We start from the raw sequence: 16,052 nt of genomic DNA on the forward strand, positions 1-16,052 counted from the left end.
GGCGCAGCCCTGGCAGCGCGGGGCGGGAAGGCGTTTTGTGCTGCTCCTCTCCCTCCCGCTCCTGGGCCGTGCCCTGGCTCCCGGCACAGCGGCAGCGCCGCAGGACACGCTCTGCTGGGGCGGCTCTGCTCTCCCATCCCTAAGCTGTGGCTGGCAGGGCAGCGACTCGCCAGGATGGGCATGTTCCTGCTGAGACCCACCAGCCCATCGCACCCAGGGCCAGCAGGGAGCCGGGGAGGACATGGACGGCGAGGTTCCGCTGGAAGGTGGGAAGCCATGAGCCTGGGCAGTGCTGCTGCTGACTCACCAGTGGAAACAGAAATTGGTTCCCAGGCTCACTGCTGGCAGCTCCAAACCACCCCGGCCCCATGGGCACGGCAGCCCCTCGGGGTGGTGGGTGCACCCCACAAACACCCCTTCCCCGGCAGTGCCGCACGGCCAAGGGGAAGGAGGGGTCTGCCCCCATGGCCGGGCTGTGCTCCCAGGCACAGCGGCTTTCTCCGTCACCCTGCGGATGCACAGCCCGGCTGGCAGGGACCCAGGAGCCCCGGCACACAGCCGTCCTGGCCCCTGGATCCCAAGGGCCACCTTTGTCCGGGAGCCCCCGGGACGGCGGGAGCAGGGCCCTGCGGGGCAGCGCCTGCTCCAGACACTGCCCGTATTCATGGGAGGAGGAGACCGGGGCAGCGCGGTGCTGAGTCCTCCACCAGCCCAGCCAACAAAACGGGCATTCAGGGCCGGGAGCGGGGGCTGCCCCGGGCAGACCTGAGCCGCCCGCGTGGCTGTTGGGACAGCTCACAACGCAGGGCTTGTTGTCAGCCCGATGCCCTAGACATGCTGCTCGCACGCAGCCATGCGGGACCCCTCTGCCCCAGCCCGTGGACGGGAGCGGGTGGCATGGTGTGGCGGAGGCCACCTGGTTGTGCCTGGGGGGGTCACTCCAAGCTCCCTGCCTGTCCTGCCTGCACAGCACTTTGTGTGTCCTGCCATGTCCTGGTCCCTGCGCAAACAAGGGTCAGCCCTCAGTGTTGGTGCTCAGGAGAGCTGCTAAGGAGCCATCTCGGAGGAGAGAGGCGACAGGAGCATTGCCAAGAGCGTCAGAAGGGCTTGTGTCCGTCGCAGCAAACACGAGCCAAGGGAGGTGGAGCCAGAGCTTTCCCACTCAGACCTTGCACGACTCACATCTGCCTCTGCCCTCTGTGAAGCTCCCCCTTTCCCCCAGGGAAGCTGCAGAATGCGGCCCAGGACCAGGTCCTGCCAGCTCCCAGAGACACCACCTGCACCCGGCCGGTGCCCACTGTGCCGGGGAGCGGGGACGAGGAACATCTGGTCCTGCTGCGCACTCGCCAGGGCACACGGCCAGGGCTCCCTGCGCGGTGGCATCAGCCCTGGGCCGTGCCCCGCAGTCAGTCGGCAGCTGTTCCTCCTTCCTCATCCCCACCCTGGAAATTATTTATTTGCTGAAGAACAGCATTCCTTGGGAAGTCTGCGCTAACACTGAGGGACAGCTTCAGTTACAAGGGAAAAATAAACATTTTGAGCCTTAGAGGCATGAGGCTCTGCCAACACTGGTGCTAAACCCAGGGCCAGTGTCTGCAGCAGAGCAGGGTCAGCACAGAAGAGCAGGGTGCCCCAGGACAGGGGCTCCAGGCGCCCCCCATAACAACCAGGCGGACTGTATAGCAAAGCTTCAAAGAAAATGCAGCAGGTTGTAATGGAAACACCCATTAGATACCTGAGAAATTGTACAAAGTGATTTACTTTCACAGGTGGCCTTGCTCTGAGCAGGCTGTTGCACCAGAGATTTCCAGAGGAGCTTCCAACCTTACCTGTGTTTGCTCTTCTGTGTCAGGAACGCTGGTGAGAGGCACCAGGCTCTCCTGGGACACGCTGTGGAGGAGCAGAGGGGAACAGAACATCTCTCCAGAAGAGAAGCCCAAACACAGCCAGGCACGATGTGACAGGGGCAGCCTCTGCCCCGCTCCCAGCCCAGGAACCAGCCTCTCCCGTGGCCCTTTCAGCCACCAGGCTCCCAGGCAGGAGCGCGTGGAGCCGGGATCCTCGCAGCAATGTGCCACAGGGCCACACGTGCTGCTGACAGGTCTCTGCTCCTCCAGGAGCTGCTGCCCCGCAGGACATGCAGGATGGCAACACAAAGCGTTTGTACCCCCCCACCTCCATGGTCCCACAGACACGAGCCAGAGGACGGTTCCACGCACAACGCTCCATCTCACAGCACGCTCCAGCAGCCCAGCGCTGTGCCAGGCTGCGCCCTTGGCTGCCAAACGTATTGCGTTCAGGCCCACACTAAGCTCCTAACAAAGCCATTGCACTGCCAGCACCAGCATCACCACAAAGCTACCCCTCCCCACAGCTCAGTACATGCAAAACATACTTCACCACACATAATTAGATCTCTCTGGTTAAAACTCGAGCCTTAAAAGTCCTTCAGATCTATGGTAAGCTCAGAGAGCAGAATTAACTTCCTTTGCCTAAACAGAATCTGGATCCAATCCAAGGATTCCATAGTGGGTAGAGAATTTTTCATGTGAGAATGCATTAGCTACACTAACACAAACCACAACTGCTGCAGCACTAATGCTTGAGGAGCACTAACTCTTCCTCACATCCGAACCAAAAAAGGCCTTTGGAATCACAACTCCATCTCTGAGTTCCAACCAACTCCATGTGGGACAGAAAGTCAAACCATTTAACTGCTTCAACTAAAAGTGTGGAACTGTGAGACCAGGGAGTGCCTTGAAACTTTAGAGGTAAAATCTCCTGGTTCAACCAGCTTGAGTCCAGTTTCCCGATTTGACCTCAGCAAGTCTTCACAGGCACACAAAAGGAACACTCGGTCTGAAACTGTCACACCCCCCTCATTTTCCTAACACTTAACTAGTCGTGCAAGGATCCAGAACAAGTGCTGACAGAATTCTTCCGTTTCAATGAAGTCCTCTAAACCACCTCAGCAAATTAGTTCATCTCTAAAACACTTAAACACTGGCACAAGACAGAAACTTCAAATATTTACTCTTAAGCTACTGAAGAGATGAATACCGACTCACTGGGAACATTTGTGTGAAGTTTCCATTTTAAATTGACCTCAAGCTAAATACTTTTTACATGTTAAGCTGAACCAGCTTCACAGATCTGTACTCATCTGCCTGCTCTTCAAAAAAACCAACAACCCTAAACAGCAAGTTATGTTAGTATTTTCATTACCAAAGTTGAAATAAACTTTCTGTAAATCCTCCAATTCACCTTCATAAAGCTGATGACTTCTTCATCCCACTGCTACTGAAAAAAACACCAGTGACAGCTTCCAAAGAAAATTCTATTTAATGAGACATACTCAGCCAATATAATTAAGAACTTTCGGCACACTGTAGTTTTATGCCTTGATGGCATATTTCCGGACAGGGTACAAACGTTCTTTTCGCTGCTGTTTCTTGGTCTTCAGATTTTCTTCGTGCTTATTTAATCTGCGTCGCATGGCACGAGTCTTCTTTGGCCGCAGATCAAGAGGCTTATACTTTTTGCCCTGTTTGCAAAAACACACAACAGTTGAGTTTGAGAGGCTGCAAGGCAGCAATCAGGTACGGGAGCTCACAGGGAGCCGAGATGCTTGTAAGAACAACATCAGCAGCAACGGTTTACACTCCTTTTTGATGGGACTGTCATTACAGTCCAAAGCTTAAGAGAACTTCTCTCCAATAGGAAACATGAGCTGATTCTATTTTTTGTACCAGTTGTACTAGCGTTGGCTCAGGTTGAAGTAATGCTTCATCTTAGAAGTCCCAGTTTTCCACCACCACCTGAAAAGGTTTTTTTTTTCCTATCCTATTCAACCCCCAAGAACTAATATTCTGAAAATTACAGAAACTTTTCTAGAAGTACACTGCACCCCGGAGAGGTGATGCTGGCCAGAAGACTGATCTGGCAAGCAGATTCACACCCAGCTTAAACAATTCAGGGCAGTCTTCCAGTAATATTTAAAAAAGAACCAGGACTAGAGGATTTTAAAACTAAACATAAATGAAGATTTTTTTCCTTGAGTTTTAAGCTTTCAAGTAACAATCCATAAAATTAGGTCCTTCCTTCAAACTATGTATTTGAAAACAATAAGAGAAAAAAGACCACTATGTAAGATACTTGGAATTACCTTATAAAACTTCCTCAAGTTCTCCTTCTGAGTCTGATTGATAACAGTTAAGACTCTGGCAATGGATTTGCGCACCACACGTCTGCAGGTGGAAAAAAAAAAAAGCACGTCTCAGAACATAGTGAAAAACAAGCACTACAGATTTAGAACCAACATACAGGAAACATGTGCGTGCTACAACCAAGTAACTCACATTGTGTGTCGCTGTAGCAAAACACTAACAACTTCTGGCACATCTCAGCTTAACATCTTTCGAGGTCCCTTTCAATCCCTAACATTCTGTGATTCTGTGATCTCCGAGCAAAGAGACGCACAAATGGATTTTCATGCCTACAAGCATCTGTGCCCCTTCCCTGCCCGGCCCCACGGCCTGTGCCAGCCCCTCCCAAACACGTCGCAGCGCGGCCCGCGCTCCCAGGCGGGTCCCCCCGCTCGGGCTCGGGGAAGCTCCCCCGCAGCATCGCCCCCAGCAGCCGCTGCCCCGGCCCGGCCCGGTCGCACTCACATCTTGGAGAGCTTGGAGGCGGCCCCGCCGGTCACCTTGGCCACGCGGAGCTGCGACAGCTCCACCTTCAGATCGTCCAGCTGCTTCAGCAGCTCCTCCTTCTTCTTCCCGCGCAGGTCTCGGGCCTTGATCTTGGCCTGCGGGCGGCGGACGGGCCGTCAGCCCCGCGCCCGGGAACCCGCCGCGCCCCGGCCCACAGCGCCCGCCGCCTCCCCGCCCCGCCCCCCGCCCTCATCCCCCCCCCAGCACGGCGACGGCGGGGCCAGGCGGGCAGCGCGGCGGGCTCGGTGCCGCGGCGGGCCGGCCGGCAGCCCGGTGCCCGCCCGGATGCCGCCGGATTGCGGCCGAGGGACAGGACCCCTCTCACCATGATGGCGGCACCGGCGCGGCTCGGGGCGGAAGGGACGGAAGCCGCGCGGGGACAGGGGGCGGAGGGTGCTGCCGGCCGGAGCCTACCAATCCGCGGCCGGGCGGGGGGAGGAGTCTGCGCACCCCCGCGGGCAGCGCGGTGGTAGCGGCCCGCTGCTGACAGGGAAGGCGGGAGGCTGCGGGACAGCGGCCCCTGGCGAGGGGGCTGCTGCGCGCCGCTCTGCCGCGGCGGCTCGGTGCTGCCGCCGGCTCCCGCCTCTCCTTCAGCCGCTGGAGCCCTGTCAGAGCGGAGCCGGTGTTCCCGCGCTGGCCGAGGTGCGGCACTTTTACTCCGTTAGTGGTGGGGACGTGACGGCGGGTGGGGCGGGAGCGGCCACGGCGGCAGAGCGGGGCTGGGGCAGCGGGGTGGCCGTGCGGGACGGGCCGAGGAACGGGCAGAGGGAGCGGGTCGGTCCGGCTCGGCGGGACAGGCCTCCCCGCACGGTGGCGCCGCCTCCCGCCGTATCCAGGCAGCGCCGTGCCTCAGCCGCCCCGCGCGGGCGGGCCGGGGGTTCCTGACTGACAGCCTGCGCCGCTAATCAGAGGGCCGCCTCGCCGTTAGCCTGGGCGCTCAGCCAATAGGAGCGGGCGGGGGCGGGGCGAGGCCGGCCCAGACCAGCGTGAGGCGGCAGCCGCGCTCCGCGCAGCCGGAGCCTTCGCCGCGGCAGCGCCGGCGGCTTTTCCCGGGAGCTGGCGGGGGCGGCGCGGATGGTGAGAGGAGCCGCCCGGCAGCGCCTGCCCCACGCCGGCCCAGCCTCCAGGTGCGAGGGGCGGAGCGGCGGGGCGCGGGCGGGGCGGTGGCGCGGGCGGGCGGGAGCGGCGGCGGCTGCGGGCGGCTCGGGGCAGGCCCGGCGGCGGTTCCCCCGCACCGCCGGCTCGGCCCTCACCGCCGGCTCGCCCCCGCAGAGCTGCAGGCCCCGCGGAGAAGCCGCGCCGCAAGCGGGAGCCCAGGTAAGGCGGGTCGGGCGGCGCGGCAGGTGGGGCGGGGCTGTGCCCAGCGGCCCCTCCCGTGGGGCTGCTCCCGGCGGCGGGGCGGCCTCGCCGCGGCGTCTGGCGCCTTCCGAAGCCGGGCGCAGGTTCGCAGGTGTGTGCCCTGGCCGGGCTGGGGGCAGCGTGGCGGTGAGGCTGCCCAGGCCCCGTGCACGGAGCCGCGCTCGCCGCCGCCTTTGCTGTTAACGGAGAAGAGAAATGCGATGTGACACGTTTTCTGCTTAGGCCTTGACTTGCAGTGTAACTGCAATAATCACGAAAACGGTCCCCTCTCTATGAAGTTCTCCGTTTTTTATGGTGTCTTCCCTCTCGCCACCCCGCCTCTCCCCGCTGGGGAGGCTGTAGGTGTTTTGCATGCCTTTGACAGGTACCTGCAGTTCTGCATCAGCTAATGAATCCTTTTGGATGAAATATTGCTGGGTTTTACAACAGCTGCCTGTGCAGTGCTGGAAATCCAAATTGCAAGTTCAACTGAACCATCGTGGATTTGGTCTGATTTAAAACTTTTATCTTAGCACCTCCCTCTTCACCAAATTCTTGTTTTGTACTGAGAAATGACCTGGATAGTATGCGATGTGAAATGCCCTTGGGGATAGAAGCTGGATGATTGTTATGTTGGGTCATCCCCCCGATTTCTTGCCTGTTACTAGCTATAAAAATGTCAATAACCAAAGGCTGCCCCAGATAAAACACTCAGGATCAAGACTGCAGGTTTTCAGAGTTTGGGTCTAATCTCTCACCTCAGAAAAGGACCTGTTTTTGTCAAAGCCTGAGTTGCACTTTTGCAGTTTAATAACCAGGCTCCAAGCTTGCTTGTTTAAGCTGTGTCTTGGCTAAGCAATTCTAGTCCTTCAACCTGCAAAATGGATCCCTTAATACAGAAGATTACCAGTTTTTGCAAGAGCTATCCAAATGCAATCCATAATTCTCAGCATCTTGTCTAAGCTAATGTAAAGCAGCACTGTTAGACCATGTGATGGCTAAAATGGTGATGTGAGACATCTCCCACCATTCCTGCGAGCAACAGCACCACAGTGTTGGTGGCAGCCTTTGGAAATCGTAGAAGATCGTCCTGTTACAGGTCTTGCTATGGAAGTTTGCAGATGTGGTTACTGCTGCCTTGTGTGAACCCTGTTGTGTAAGAGTTGTGACTTCCCTCGCTCAGACTGCTGCGGCAGTGATTAAGAAGCGTGACACCTGACTGTAGGTCATGTTCTTAGAGATGTTCTGATAAACTGGGTCACCATTTATGTTAAATAGAAGAAACAATGAGTCACTTAATTAGAAGCAAAGAGCATAATTCTCTGATCATTCTGGGCTGCCAAAATAATACAGGAAGTGTATGCAAATGTGATAGCCAGCTACTTTGCTACAGAAAATATAAAAACCATTTACAGAAACTAAATGGAGAGAAGAAATATTGCACTGTGCTATAAAGGAGATTGTGATCATTGTTTTATCTTGAAATATAGGTACAACACAGCATCAAAATTCAATTGGCAATCCATGTCCCTTGCAAACATTGGAAGATTTTATCACAAAGATGACTAGTCGGGCTAAGCTCTACATGTAAGAGCGATACAGACAGCAGCACCCTGTTCTGTGTTCGCCTGCTCAGCTGAGAAACTAGATCTACAAGTGATAAAATACCCAAGTGCTTAGCAGCGGGAGGAATACGTAGCTGGCCTGCATCGTTATTCGTTTCTGTGTTACTGTTTTATTTGGGGAAGTAATAAAAATGAAGGATAACAGTTAAAACCCGTCAGAAGCTTTTCCCCTCATGCAGATCTGCGCTGAAACACCGTGGTGTTGCCCGTGGTGTTGCACGGAAGGCACAGATTTAGGCGGGTGGGAGGCCGGGGCTGTCGCTGCCTCCTCTGCTGCCAGCGCTGCTCCCGTCACACGCTGCGACTGCACAGTCCCTGCTCCGCTGCAGCCGCGCTCGCCGCGTCCCTGCCAGCCACACCGCGCCTCTTTTTGCATCGCTTTTATTCTGGTTTAGCTCTGTTGGCTTTAAATAGAGTTGTTTATAAACTGTCGTGGAATAAATGGGTAATGGGAATTAATTTGATCACCTGGACGTGTTACTTTATTGGCTTATCTTTTATTCTGCATTGTGCGCTTTGGGCAAGGGAGGAAGAGTTCTGGCGTGAAAGTCTGTTCTGAGGGGCCGTTACTGCTTAAATAGCTAAAATTTAACTGTACTTTAAACAAAAAACCCTAACACCCCCCACTAACTCCCCAAAGCACGATACAGCTTGTGTGTTGCTGTCTTTTTTCACTGAACTTTTAATAGGTTAGGGTTTTCATGGCTTTCGTTTTGTTTTAATTTTTTTGGTGGTTTGGTTTTTTTCATAGAAATCTTCAGTTGCAGCAATTTTTTTAGAAGGAGAACCAGGTCCTGTACATGCAAGTTTTATAATAATTTTCTTTGGTGTTCTTGCATAAGAACATTCTGCAGGCTTGGCTTTTGTGGCTGAGCAGCTCCCTTTAAGCACAAGCGCTGTTCTGGTGTGTGCAGAGGTATGGAATGGGGTACGTGTTGCAGCAGAGGAAGCAGTTTAAAGGAGTGGACCAAATTGTGTGTGGGAGCTGCATGGAGGGTCAAACAGAGGTCTGTTTCTATAAAGTATGTAGGTTAGTTGCCAACACAAATATTACCTAGCAGTTTACATGTGCTGAGAGAGCGCAGTGCAGCCCTGCAAGAAGAGCAGGATAGAATAACCATCGCTCTGGTTCCCTGAGGATGTCAGGCAAGAAAGGAAGTGTGCGATGCCAAAAAGCCTGGATGGAGCAGCAGGTTTAGAAGACTTGTCGTCTGAAGTATTTTTAATTATTGCTACTATTATAAAGGAACACAGACTAGAAGCTGACTTTTTAAAAAATGTAATTAAAGCAGAAGTCAGCAGAGGGATTTCTGTGCTGCGTGACAGAGGAACGGTCCAGGAGCAGTTCCGACCCAGGCGGGTGAATTCCCAGCATGATGCTCTCGGTGCAGTTCCCGAGCTTGCTGGCAGCTTACTTCGGGAGGAGAACCGAGCTGATCAAAAAGCTTTCTGTAGCTTGTACTGCGCTCTCTTTTTTCAGAGTAAGGTTCCAGTTGGACACCAGCCATTGGCACCTTGGCGGGGAACGCTAACGAGATGCAGAATGTGATGAGAACTGCCCTTGTGATCGGACGCTGGCCTGAACTGCCATTGGGGCCATCTAGTAAATAATGGGACTTGCTAGAAAAAGGTGTCTCCATTGCATTAACATCAAGCTACATTGTACAGCAACCATTCAGTTTTGAATTAATGAGTGTACATCAAAGAGTTAAAACATCGGTTGTTTTCTGAGTAAAGAAAGAAAAAAACAAATGTATCTTGTAACTCAGATGCTTTTCAGGAACTTGGCCGCTGTGGATACGAGAGGCATGTGCTTTTCCGCCCTGCTTTAGGTGATGGGTTAGTTCAAGGGGGCCCAGATTTGGCTCAGTCAACACTTGTGTTGGCATCTTGCCATGGAGTGTGCATAAAATGGAGCTGACTGCAATTCCCTCCTCGCTCTAACATGGAGGGGCAGCCTGGGAGACCCGTGGCCTCGGGATGCCATGCTGGAGGTTGACTTGCCTGTGAGAGCCACGCTGGGATGTGCGATCCCTGCAGCATGAACTTGAAAGCAACGATCAGGTCACAGTACAAGTCCCTGGGTTGTATTTTGGTGTCCTGTCATAACTAATGTATTTCAGCTCTTGTTGTGCCTGTGCTCCCAAAATCTTTCTCCCTTCTCACAGTGGCTCACATGCTTTTCCAGATATATGAGGTTCATATCTCATTTGCAGACTCTTTCTATGATTTTTGTGGCTTATGTGCATTGCCACAAAATCAAGATAAAACACAACTGGCATTTTAGCTGCTCCAAGAACATTGTGTGTAAATAAACCACTAAATAGTTTAGCTTGTGAAATGTAAATATACACAGCTCAGCCCTCCGCAGCTGATGGTGTTTTTCTATCTCCCTTCTTCCCCTCCCACCCCTGCCAAGAGTAGGCTAGCCTGATGTTCTTTTTGCTATTGCTCTCTCACACAATTCAAATGACTACCAAGTACCATGTAGGTGGAATGCAGGCACCACTACAGATTCATGATTTGAAATTGGATAAAAGGAAACACTTGCATCCTCTTCCACATGGCTTCTGAACCATCTCCTAGGGATTCCTGGGCTCTGCTGACCCAGAAACTGACTTTGAGCTTGAACTCATTTTTAGTAGCAAGCCAGTTAAGTCAGTGGAAGAGCAGAGGCCCAACTGCGATGACATTTTTAGTCTTTGCCCTTTTTTTCACCCTGTACACAAAAGGTCACGAACTGCAGCGAAAGAGGGATCACAGAGGCCTCAGAGTGGACAAAGGTGGAACAAATTGCCAGTGGCAGAAACATAAATAAGAGAAGCAAAAGTTTTGTGTTACGTAGGCAATTGCAAAAGGCCATGTGCATCCCATGATGACATCACATCTCTTATATTGGTCTGTGCCTATAGTGAATTCAGAAGAGTGCTGGTAAGGTGTGGCGTCTATGATTTCAATGTGGAAGGCAGGAGAGATGACACTGTTTCCATGGGGTGATGGTCATGAGCAGCTCTGCATTTTTCTGGGAGAAAAGATGCCAAAGCTGCAGTTCTGGATACAGACAGGTGTGCTGTAAGCAAGAAAATGATTTTGAAAGACTTGTATACCAAATTAAAAGTGATTCTGTAGACTAAGCACTTATTCGAAACTGAAATAGTAGGATTGACACTGCATGCTGGATATTCAAACTCATTTGACTCAGAATGGAGGCAAATTTGTGACATTGGCTGTTTCCCTATGAGAGATATTGAGACTGTTCCTGCTGAGATGTCAAAGGTAAAGCAGAAGTTGCAGCTCACATGAGCTCTGTCTTAGTAGGAGACAGTGTTTGCAAATCCTCTGGTCTTCCAGCATGCTGAGGAATGAATTACACATTCATGTGAAAGTATTAAACTTTCCATTTGCAGTAACAAACTAAAAATCTTGTGTACCTGTGTGTACCTGCTGTCTGTCACTTCCACTTGCCACACCAGTGTGCATCTGGAGAATTGTGTGTGCATGTTTTATTATTTTTTTTAAAATGTCTTCCCTCTTGCCTAATCTTTAGATTACTTCTAGTACTACTTCTGCAAATTAACTGCAAAGTTAGTATTTTAGTAGGAAAAATACTTCCTTAGTGAATTCCCAATTGGAGTAGAACTAGTTGCACTTGCAGGTGACTTTAAGTCAGCTGCACTGTAGTTAGTTTACAAAACAGAAGTTCTTCACCCTCCTAGTTCATGTGGCATTTCTCCTTAGTACCCTTTTGAAATAAGCAAACATCCAGGCAGAGAGAACATGATTTGACCAGCATCATCAGCAAAACAAGCTAGCTCCATGTTTCTCTTAAAGTTACATTGTGAGTTGGTTTTTATTGTGGTGTTCAAACACAAAATGTCTCTGAAGCCTGGGCTCTGCCCAAGCGGCTCTCATTGTGCATTCTGTGTGCGTGTTGGTACAGCAGCGAGCTCAGCAGGCGCAGGAACCGGCTGGGTGTTCTGACACGATGCTGGACCGGGTGCTGCTGCCCCGGCTGCAGCCCCTGCCCGGCCGGGTGGGCTCATCCTGCCGCGTCCCAGCTCGCGGCTGTGCCAGGAGCTGGTGCAGTTGCAGGAGCTGCAGCCGCTGCAGTGCAGACATGCCCTGAGGTGAACAGTGGCTGGGGATGAGAAATGGCTGGGTTTGCTTCCAACTTGTACTAAAAACCTGAAATAAAATACAGATTCTTGGTCTAATTTTAGCCAAGAAGCTTCATTGGGTGACATTGATCAGTTCTCTGCATTGTAGTAAATTTGTTCCTGTGCATAGTGTGAATGTTTAACATCCACACTTTATCTTTGGAGGGCTGGAACGCCATGGAGATCGGTATTTATAAGGTCTGTGAAGTCACCTGTTAAATGGCACAACAAGTAACATGTTCTGATTTTTGGAACAGTTGCTTCTGAAAGATGCGCTTGTACTTAGACTTACAAAATCATACAATTTTTTTCTGAATGTGATAGTTTAAAGTATAAATGCTTAAAGATTAAAGACTAAATTCTTCTGGTTTTGAAGTAAGAAAGACAGGTTGTATATAATATATGTGAAGTATCTGTACTCCAGACTGCTTGTGTTCACTACTACGGGCTCTGGTTTCCTTGGTAAAATACCAGACAGAAAAAATGTGCCGCCAAAGCCTTTGTAATGAGATTGTTTGCCTCTAGTAGTACAAGATGAGAGTTTTAAGGGTAATGCTGACGCTCTAGTGAGAAGAGTTGTTCTGTCAATGATGGTTTAGGTGAAGTAGATAAAGCGCTGCTAGTAGGTACTCACAGTTTTTATCCTCTAAATACTCAAGCGATGGGGCTGTCCAGGTGACTGGATGCAGGACACAACCAGCGGAGGCTGAACAGAAGACAGACAGGTTGTACAAACGCTATGTCAGGAGGTCATGGTCCTGTGTCCAGCCAACTCTGCGGCCCTAGGAACCTGCCCCTGACTGCACCTGGCCCCACTCAGCGGAGCTGACACGTTCCCAGCTCCTGCCTGGACAGTGTGCCGGGCAGCTCACAGCGCTTTCTGGGGAGGGAGGTTTTGTTTCCTGGCGAGTGTCAGGTGTGAAGTTACGACCACCCTCTTCTACCAGGCAACGGAATGGCAGGTTACAGTGATCCTGGCTAACGAGTTGTGCACCTAATACAGTAATCTAACATATCTATGCTTGACTTCCATTGTCAGCTTCATTTCCTCGAACCAGAGTATTCTCCCATGGTTCACAGAGCGTGCCTGGTTCTACAGGCCCGAGTGCGAGCGCAGGGCTGGTAAGGAGTGCATGCCGTGGACTTCAATGCTCTTTTTCCCATCCAGCTGAGCCTGGAAAACCTTAGCTGAGAGACGGCAAACCACAGGGAAGTGGAAATGTGTGTGATGTAAGTGACACATCACTTGAAAAATCCTGGCTGGCATCGTGAAACTTTCATCCGCTTCCCACACCCATCCTCCCGCTGCTCTGCACAGTCTTGCCACCCTCTGGGATTCTCCTCTACCCTGCATGCTGCAATGGGTTGAATTTGTAAAATCTATTGATGTGTTGTATGAAGCAAACCTGGAATTGTGTGTTCTGAGAGTGTGCTGGAGAGAACCTGGCACACAAAGTGCGGTGCTTGGCTAGCACAATTCTTTTGCCTTGTTTGGCCTGAGGAGTTGGCAAAATCTTTGAGAGAATAATAAGTTCTGCTGCAAGTCACCATTTTCTGACTTATTTTAATAGTCTTTTAAACCAGTGTTTCAGTGTCTCCTTTAGCAGATTCTGGAGATAATTTTTTTTTTTAACATGCTACTTAAAAATTGTCACGCAAAACAGCCCAACACTTTTGCATGAAAGAAAGCAAAAAGTGCCAAATACAAGAACAAGAAATGAAGTAGGTGATATTTCTAGTATAGCTGGGCTGTCAAAACTGGGAGAACTGTGTTTGCAGAAGAGGAGCACAGATCTGTGGGTTACTTCTGGTACCAAAGAGAAGGGGAGGTCCACACTGTGGATGTACTACTGGTTGCATTTTATTTTCACGTGGAGCTCAGCAGTCCCTGAGGAAAGGGCGATGTCAGTAGCTATATTCCTCCCTCTGCTGTGCCCACTTGCTGTTTCTAATAATAATTCTTTCTCCTGTCTGTAATGCTGCTGCATTACAACAGAGTCTTTAGCGCAGGGAAGAGCTCCTCCTCTCCTGAGCTACTTGTGATAGTAGTTCTTGCTTCGTACAGCACCCAATATCACCCACTCCAGCGCATGATAAGCCAAAACAAGTGCGTGAGATAACTGATTTTATTTTCCTTCTCTGTCAGCTGGAAAAGCCAGCTTCACCTATCATTTAATGGCTCCTGTTGGCCTTTTTCTTTCCATCTTCCTTCATATTCAGAGATGTGCTGTGGCTGAGTGAAACCAGGGTTTAAATTGCAGCAGCGCCTGTCTCATGTCTGTAACCAAAATGCTTCTTTGAATTGGAGATCTGTAGAAGAATTACCTTCTGGCAGCTTTTCTAAAGATATCTCACAGAGGGAAATGGTCGTGCTTAGTACTACTCCACTTAGTTCTTCACTGCTTTTCTTTCTTGGCTGAACCCCTTATTCCTTTTCCTGATTATTTTTTCACAGAATCACAGAATGTTAGGGATTGGAAGGGACCTCAAAAGATCATCTAGTCCAATCCCTCCCGCCGGAGCATAGAAGGAAGACTGTGTGCCAGTGATGTGATTCAGTCTGAGTATCTTTATAATGTATTTTCTGTATGGTGTTATTTTGTAATCATCATGAAGATAGATTTGATGTGTAGCGAGTAAGGAACCAGTCCATTCTGAGCAGGACTCATGCTTACTGTTAAAGTGTCACGATTTTCAACAGGACTTTCCACTGCACCACGTACGCATGTAGATGCACTGGATCATTTCAAAGTCTTCCTGCTTTCTGAGTGCTGTATGTGGCAGAGCCAGAACCTGCCTTTAATTATCCTGCAAGAGACTGAAACTTGATCTGCTCCGTGTCCACCATCCCAGGTTGATGCTGTGGTGGCTGGGGCTGTTCGTCCCACGGCAGCTGTGCAGCTGTGCTGCATCTTCAGGTCATTACGGACAGGCCGTTTCATCGTGGTGTGGATGACTGAGGTTTCATGTCATTCTACTTTTAACCATGATTTGGCTATTTATGTACAAATGGATGTACTAATGTACTATGTTCTAACTTTCCACAAACTAGCATTGTGCTAAATATTTAGGAATTGGCTGGGCTTGCAGTAGGCTTTCAAAATACACCTTATTTGCCTATAACCTGAAAGGGGTTTTTTCTCCTTTCTCTGCAATAAGTATTTTTCCTGCCTTCTGATACCGCTCAGGTCAGCAGGCAGTGAATTTTCTCCCGTATCTCTCACTGATTTAATAAATGTCCCTCTTTGCAGTGGGTCTGGGGAGTCCCGCACCATGAGAACTGTGGCTGGTTGTACTTGCCTGCGCGAGGGTGGGCGCAGGTTCAGTTGGCCAATGTTAGCTGGGCAGTATAATTTAGGGGTAGCATAAAAGAAAATTGGCTTTGCCATTAAATTAAAGGAATGATGTGCAGACTGTATGAAACATACTTTGCAATTGAAGCAAACTCCTCAATTTTTGCAAATGTGTCCGAAGCTGCTGTCGCGTGCCTGGTCCAGCTCGGTGGAGTGCTGCCGACCCCACCGGCCTCGCCGCGGGACTCGGGTCACCCTCGCTGCGGAGCTCACGGGACCTGGGTGTCGTCCCTCACGCCGACAGCCCTGACTCGCCTCCTGGCTACTTCTGACTTCGTGTGTCAGCTTGCGCTGCTTGCTCCGATTTCATACGTTGGTGCTTTAAGTACTTGGTGTTGTGTGTGTCGTGCTGTGTGAATGTAAATGTTGAGAGATTTCAAACACAGGCCGGTGCTTCACCAGATTCACGTCCTGCTTGCTGGGCTCATACCAAAAGCTTGTGACATCTGGTTGGTATGTTTGAAACTCTCTTACGCTGTCTGGCACCCATGTTGCAGTTACCTGACAATAAGTAGATACTTCCTACCTTTTTCTGGAGCTGTTCAACAAGCGGTTTGTGCAGTGCACCACGTGTCCTTGCACCAGTGCTTCCGTGCACTGTCACTGGGTGTGTAAAAGACCAGTGGATGTGTGTGCTGCATCCTGGCTAAACTGGGATGTCATGGAAGTGCTGGGATGACAGGGTGTGCTCACTAACTTATCCCCAAAAGATGGCACGAAGTGTTTGTTCGGGGAAGTGTTTCTAAAGTCTGTTTGGATATTGTGAAGGTTTTTGTGACAGTTGATGAAAGACACCTTAGGGTATTTTCCAATGACCAAAGGAGTTAGCTTTGCCATTTCCTGGCTTGAATTGGGACTTGTAGGTAA

The 16,052-nt window shown here is 50.9% G+C and overlaps 2 protein-coding genes across 3 annotated transcripts in view; one reads left to right on the forward strand and one right to left on the reverse strand.

Annotated features, from left to right (window-relative positions):
• Positions 1 to 3,323: 3,323 nt before the first annotated feature.
• RPL35 (ribosomal protein L35) lies at positions 3,324 to 5,114 on the reverse strand. Its single transcript, XM_065648669.1, has 4 exons — positions 5,038 to 5,114; positions 4,671 to 4,807; positions 4,166 to 4,247; positions 3,324 to 3,544 (listed from the first exon to the last, which is right to left on the reverse strand). Exons 1-4 carry the CDS (start codon positions 5,038 to 5,040, stop codon positions 3,395 to 3,397), a joined length of 372 nt encoding a protein of 123 aa, XP_065504741.1. The 5' UTR covers positions 5,041 to 5,114; the 3' UTR covers positions 3,324 to 3,394.
• Positions 5,115 to 5,687: 573 nt separating this feature from the next.
• Positions 5,688 to 16,052, forward strand: part of SCAI (suppressor of cancer cell invasion) — a 33,961-nt gene continuing 23,596 nt past the window's right edge. For both annotated transcript variants that reach the window (XM_065648747.1, XM_065648746.1), the window contains exon 1: positions 5,688 to 5,839. In XM_065648747.1, the coding sequence (XP_065504819.1) occupies positions 5,787 to 5,839 (53 nt within the window). In that variant the 5' untranslated portion in view covers positions 5,688 to 5,786. The remainder of the gene's footprint in view (positions 5,840 to 16,052) is intronic.

The sequence above is a fragment of the Caloenas nicobarica genome, chromosome 19, assembly GCF_036013445.1.
Source record: "Caloenas nicobarica isolate bCalNic1 chromosome 19, bCalNic1.hap1, whole genome shotgun sequence".
Taxonomy (NCBI): domain Eukaryota; kingdom Metazoa; phylum Chordata; class Aves; order Columbiformes; family Columbidae; genus Caloenas; species Caloenas nicobarica.

Excerpts from the sequence above, each read along its gene's own strand:
- RPL35 (XM_065648669.1), bottom strand. Across the intron at positions 4,248-4,670 it reads GCCTCCAAGCTCTCCAAGAT|ACGTGTGGTGCGCAAATCCA; the intron begins GTGAGTGCGACC and ends TTCCACCTGCAG. Across the intron at positions 3,545-4,165 it reads ACTTGAGGAAGTTTTATAAG|GGCAAAAAGTATAAGCCTCT; the intron begins GTAATTCCAAGT and ends TTTTGCAAACAG.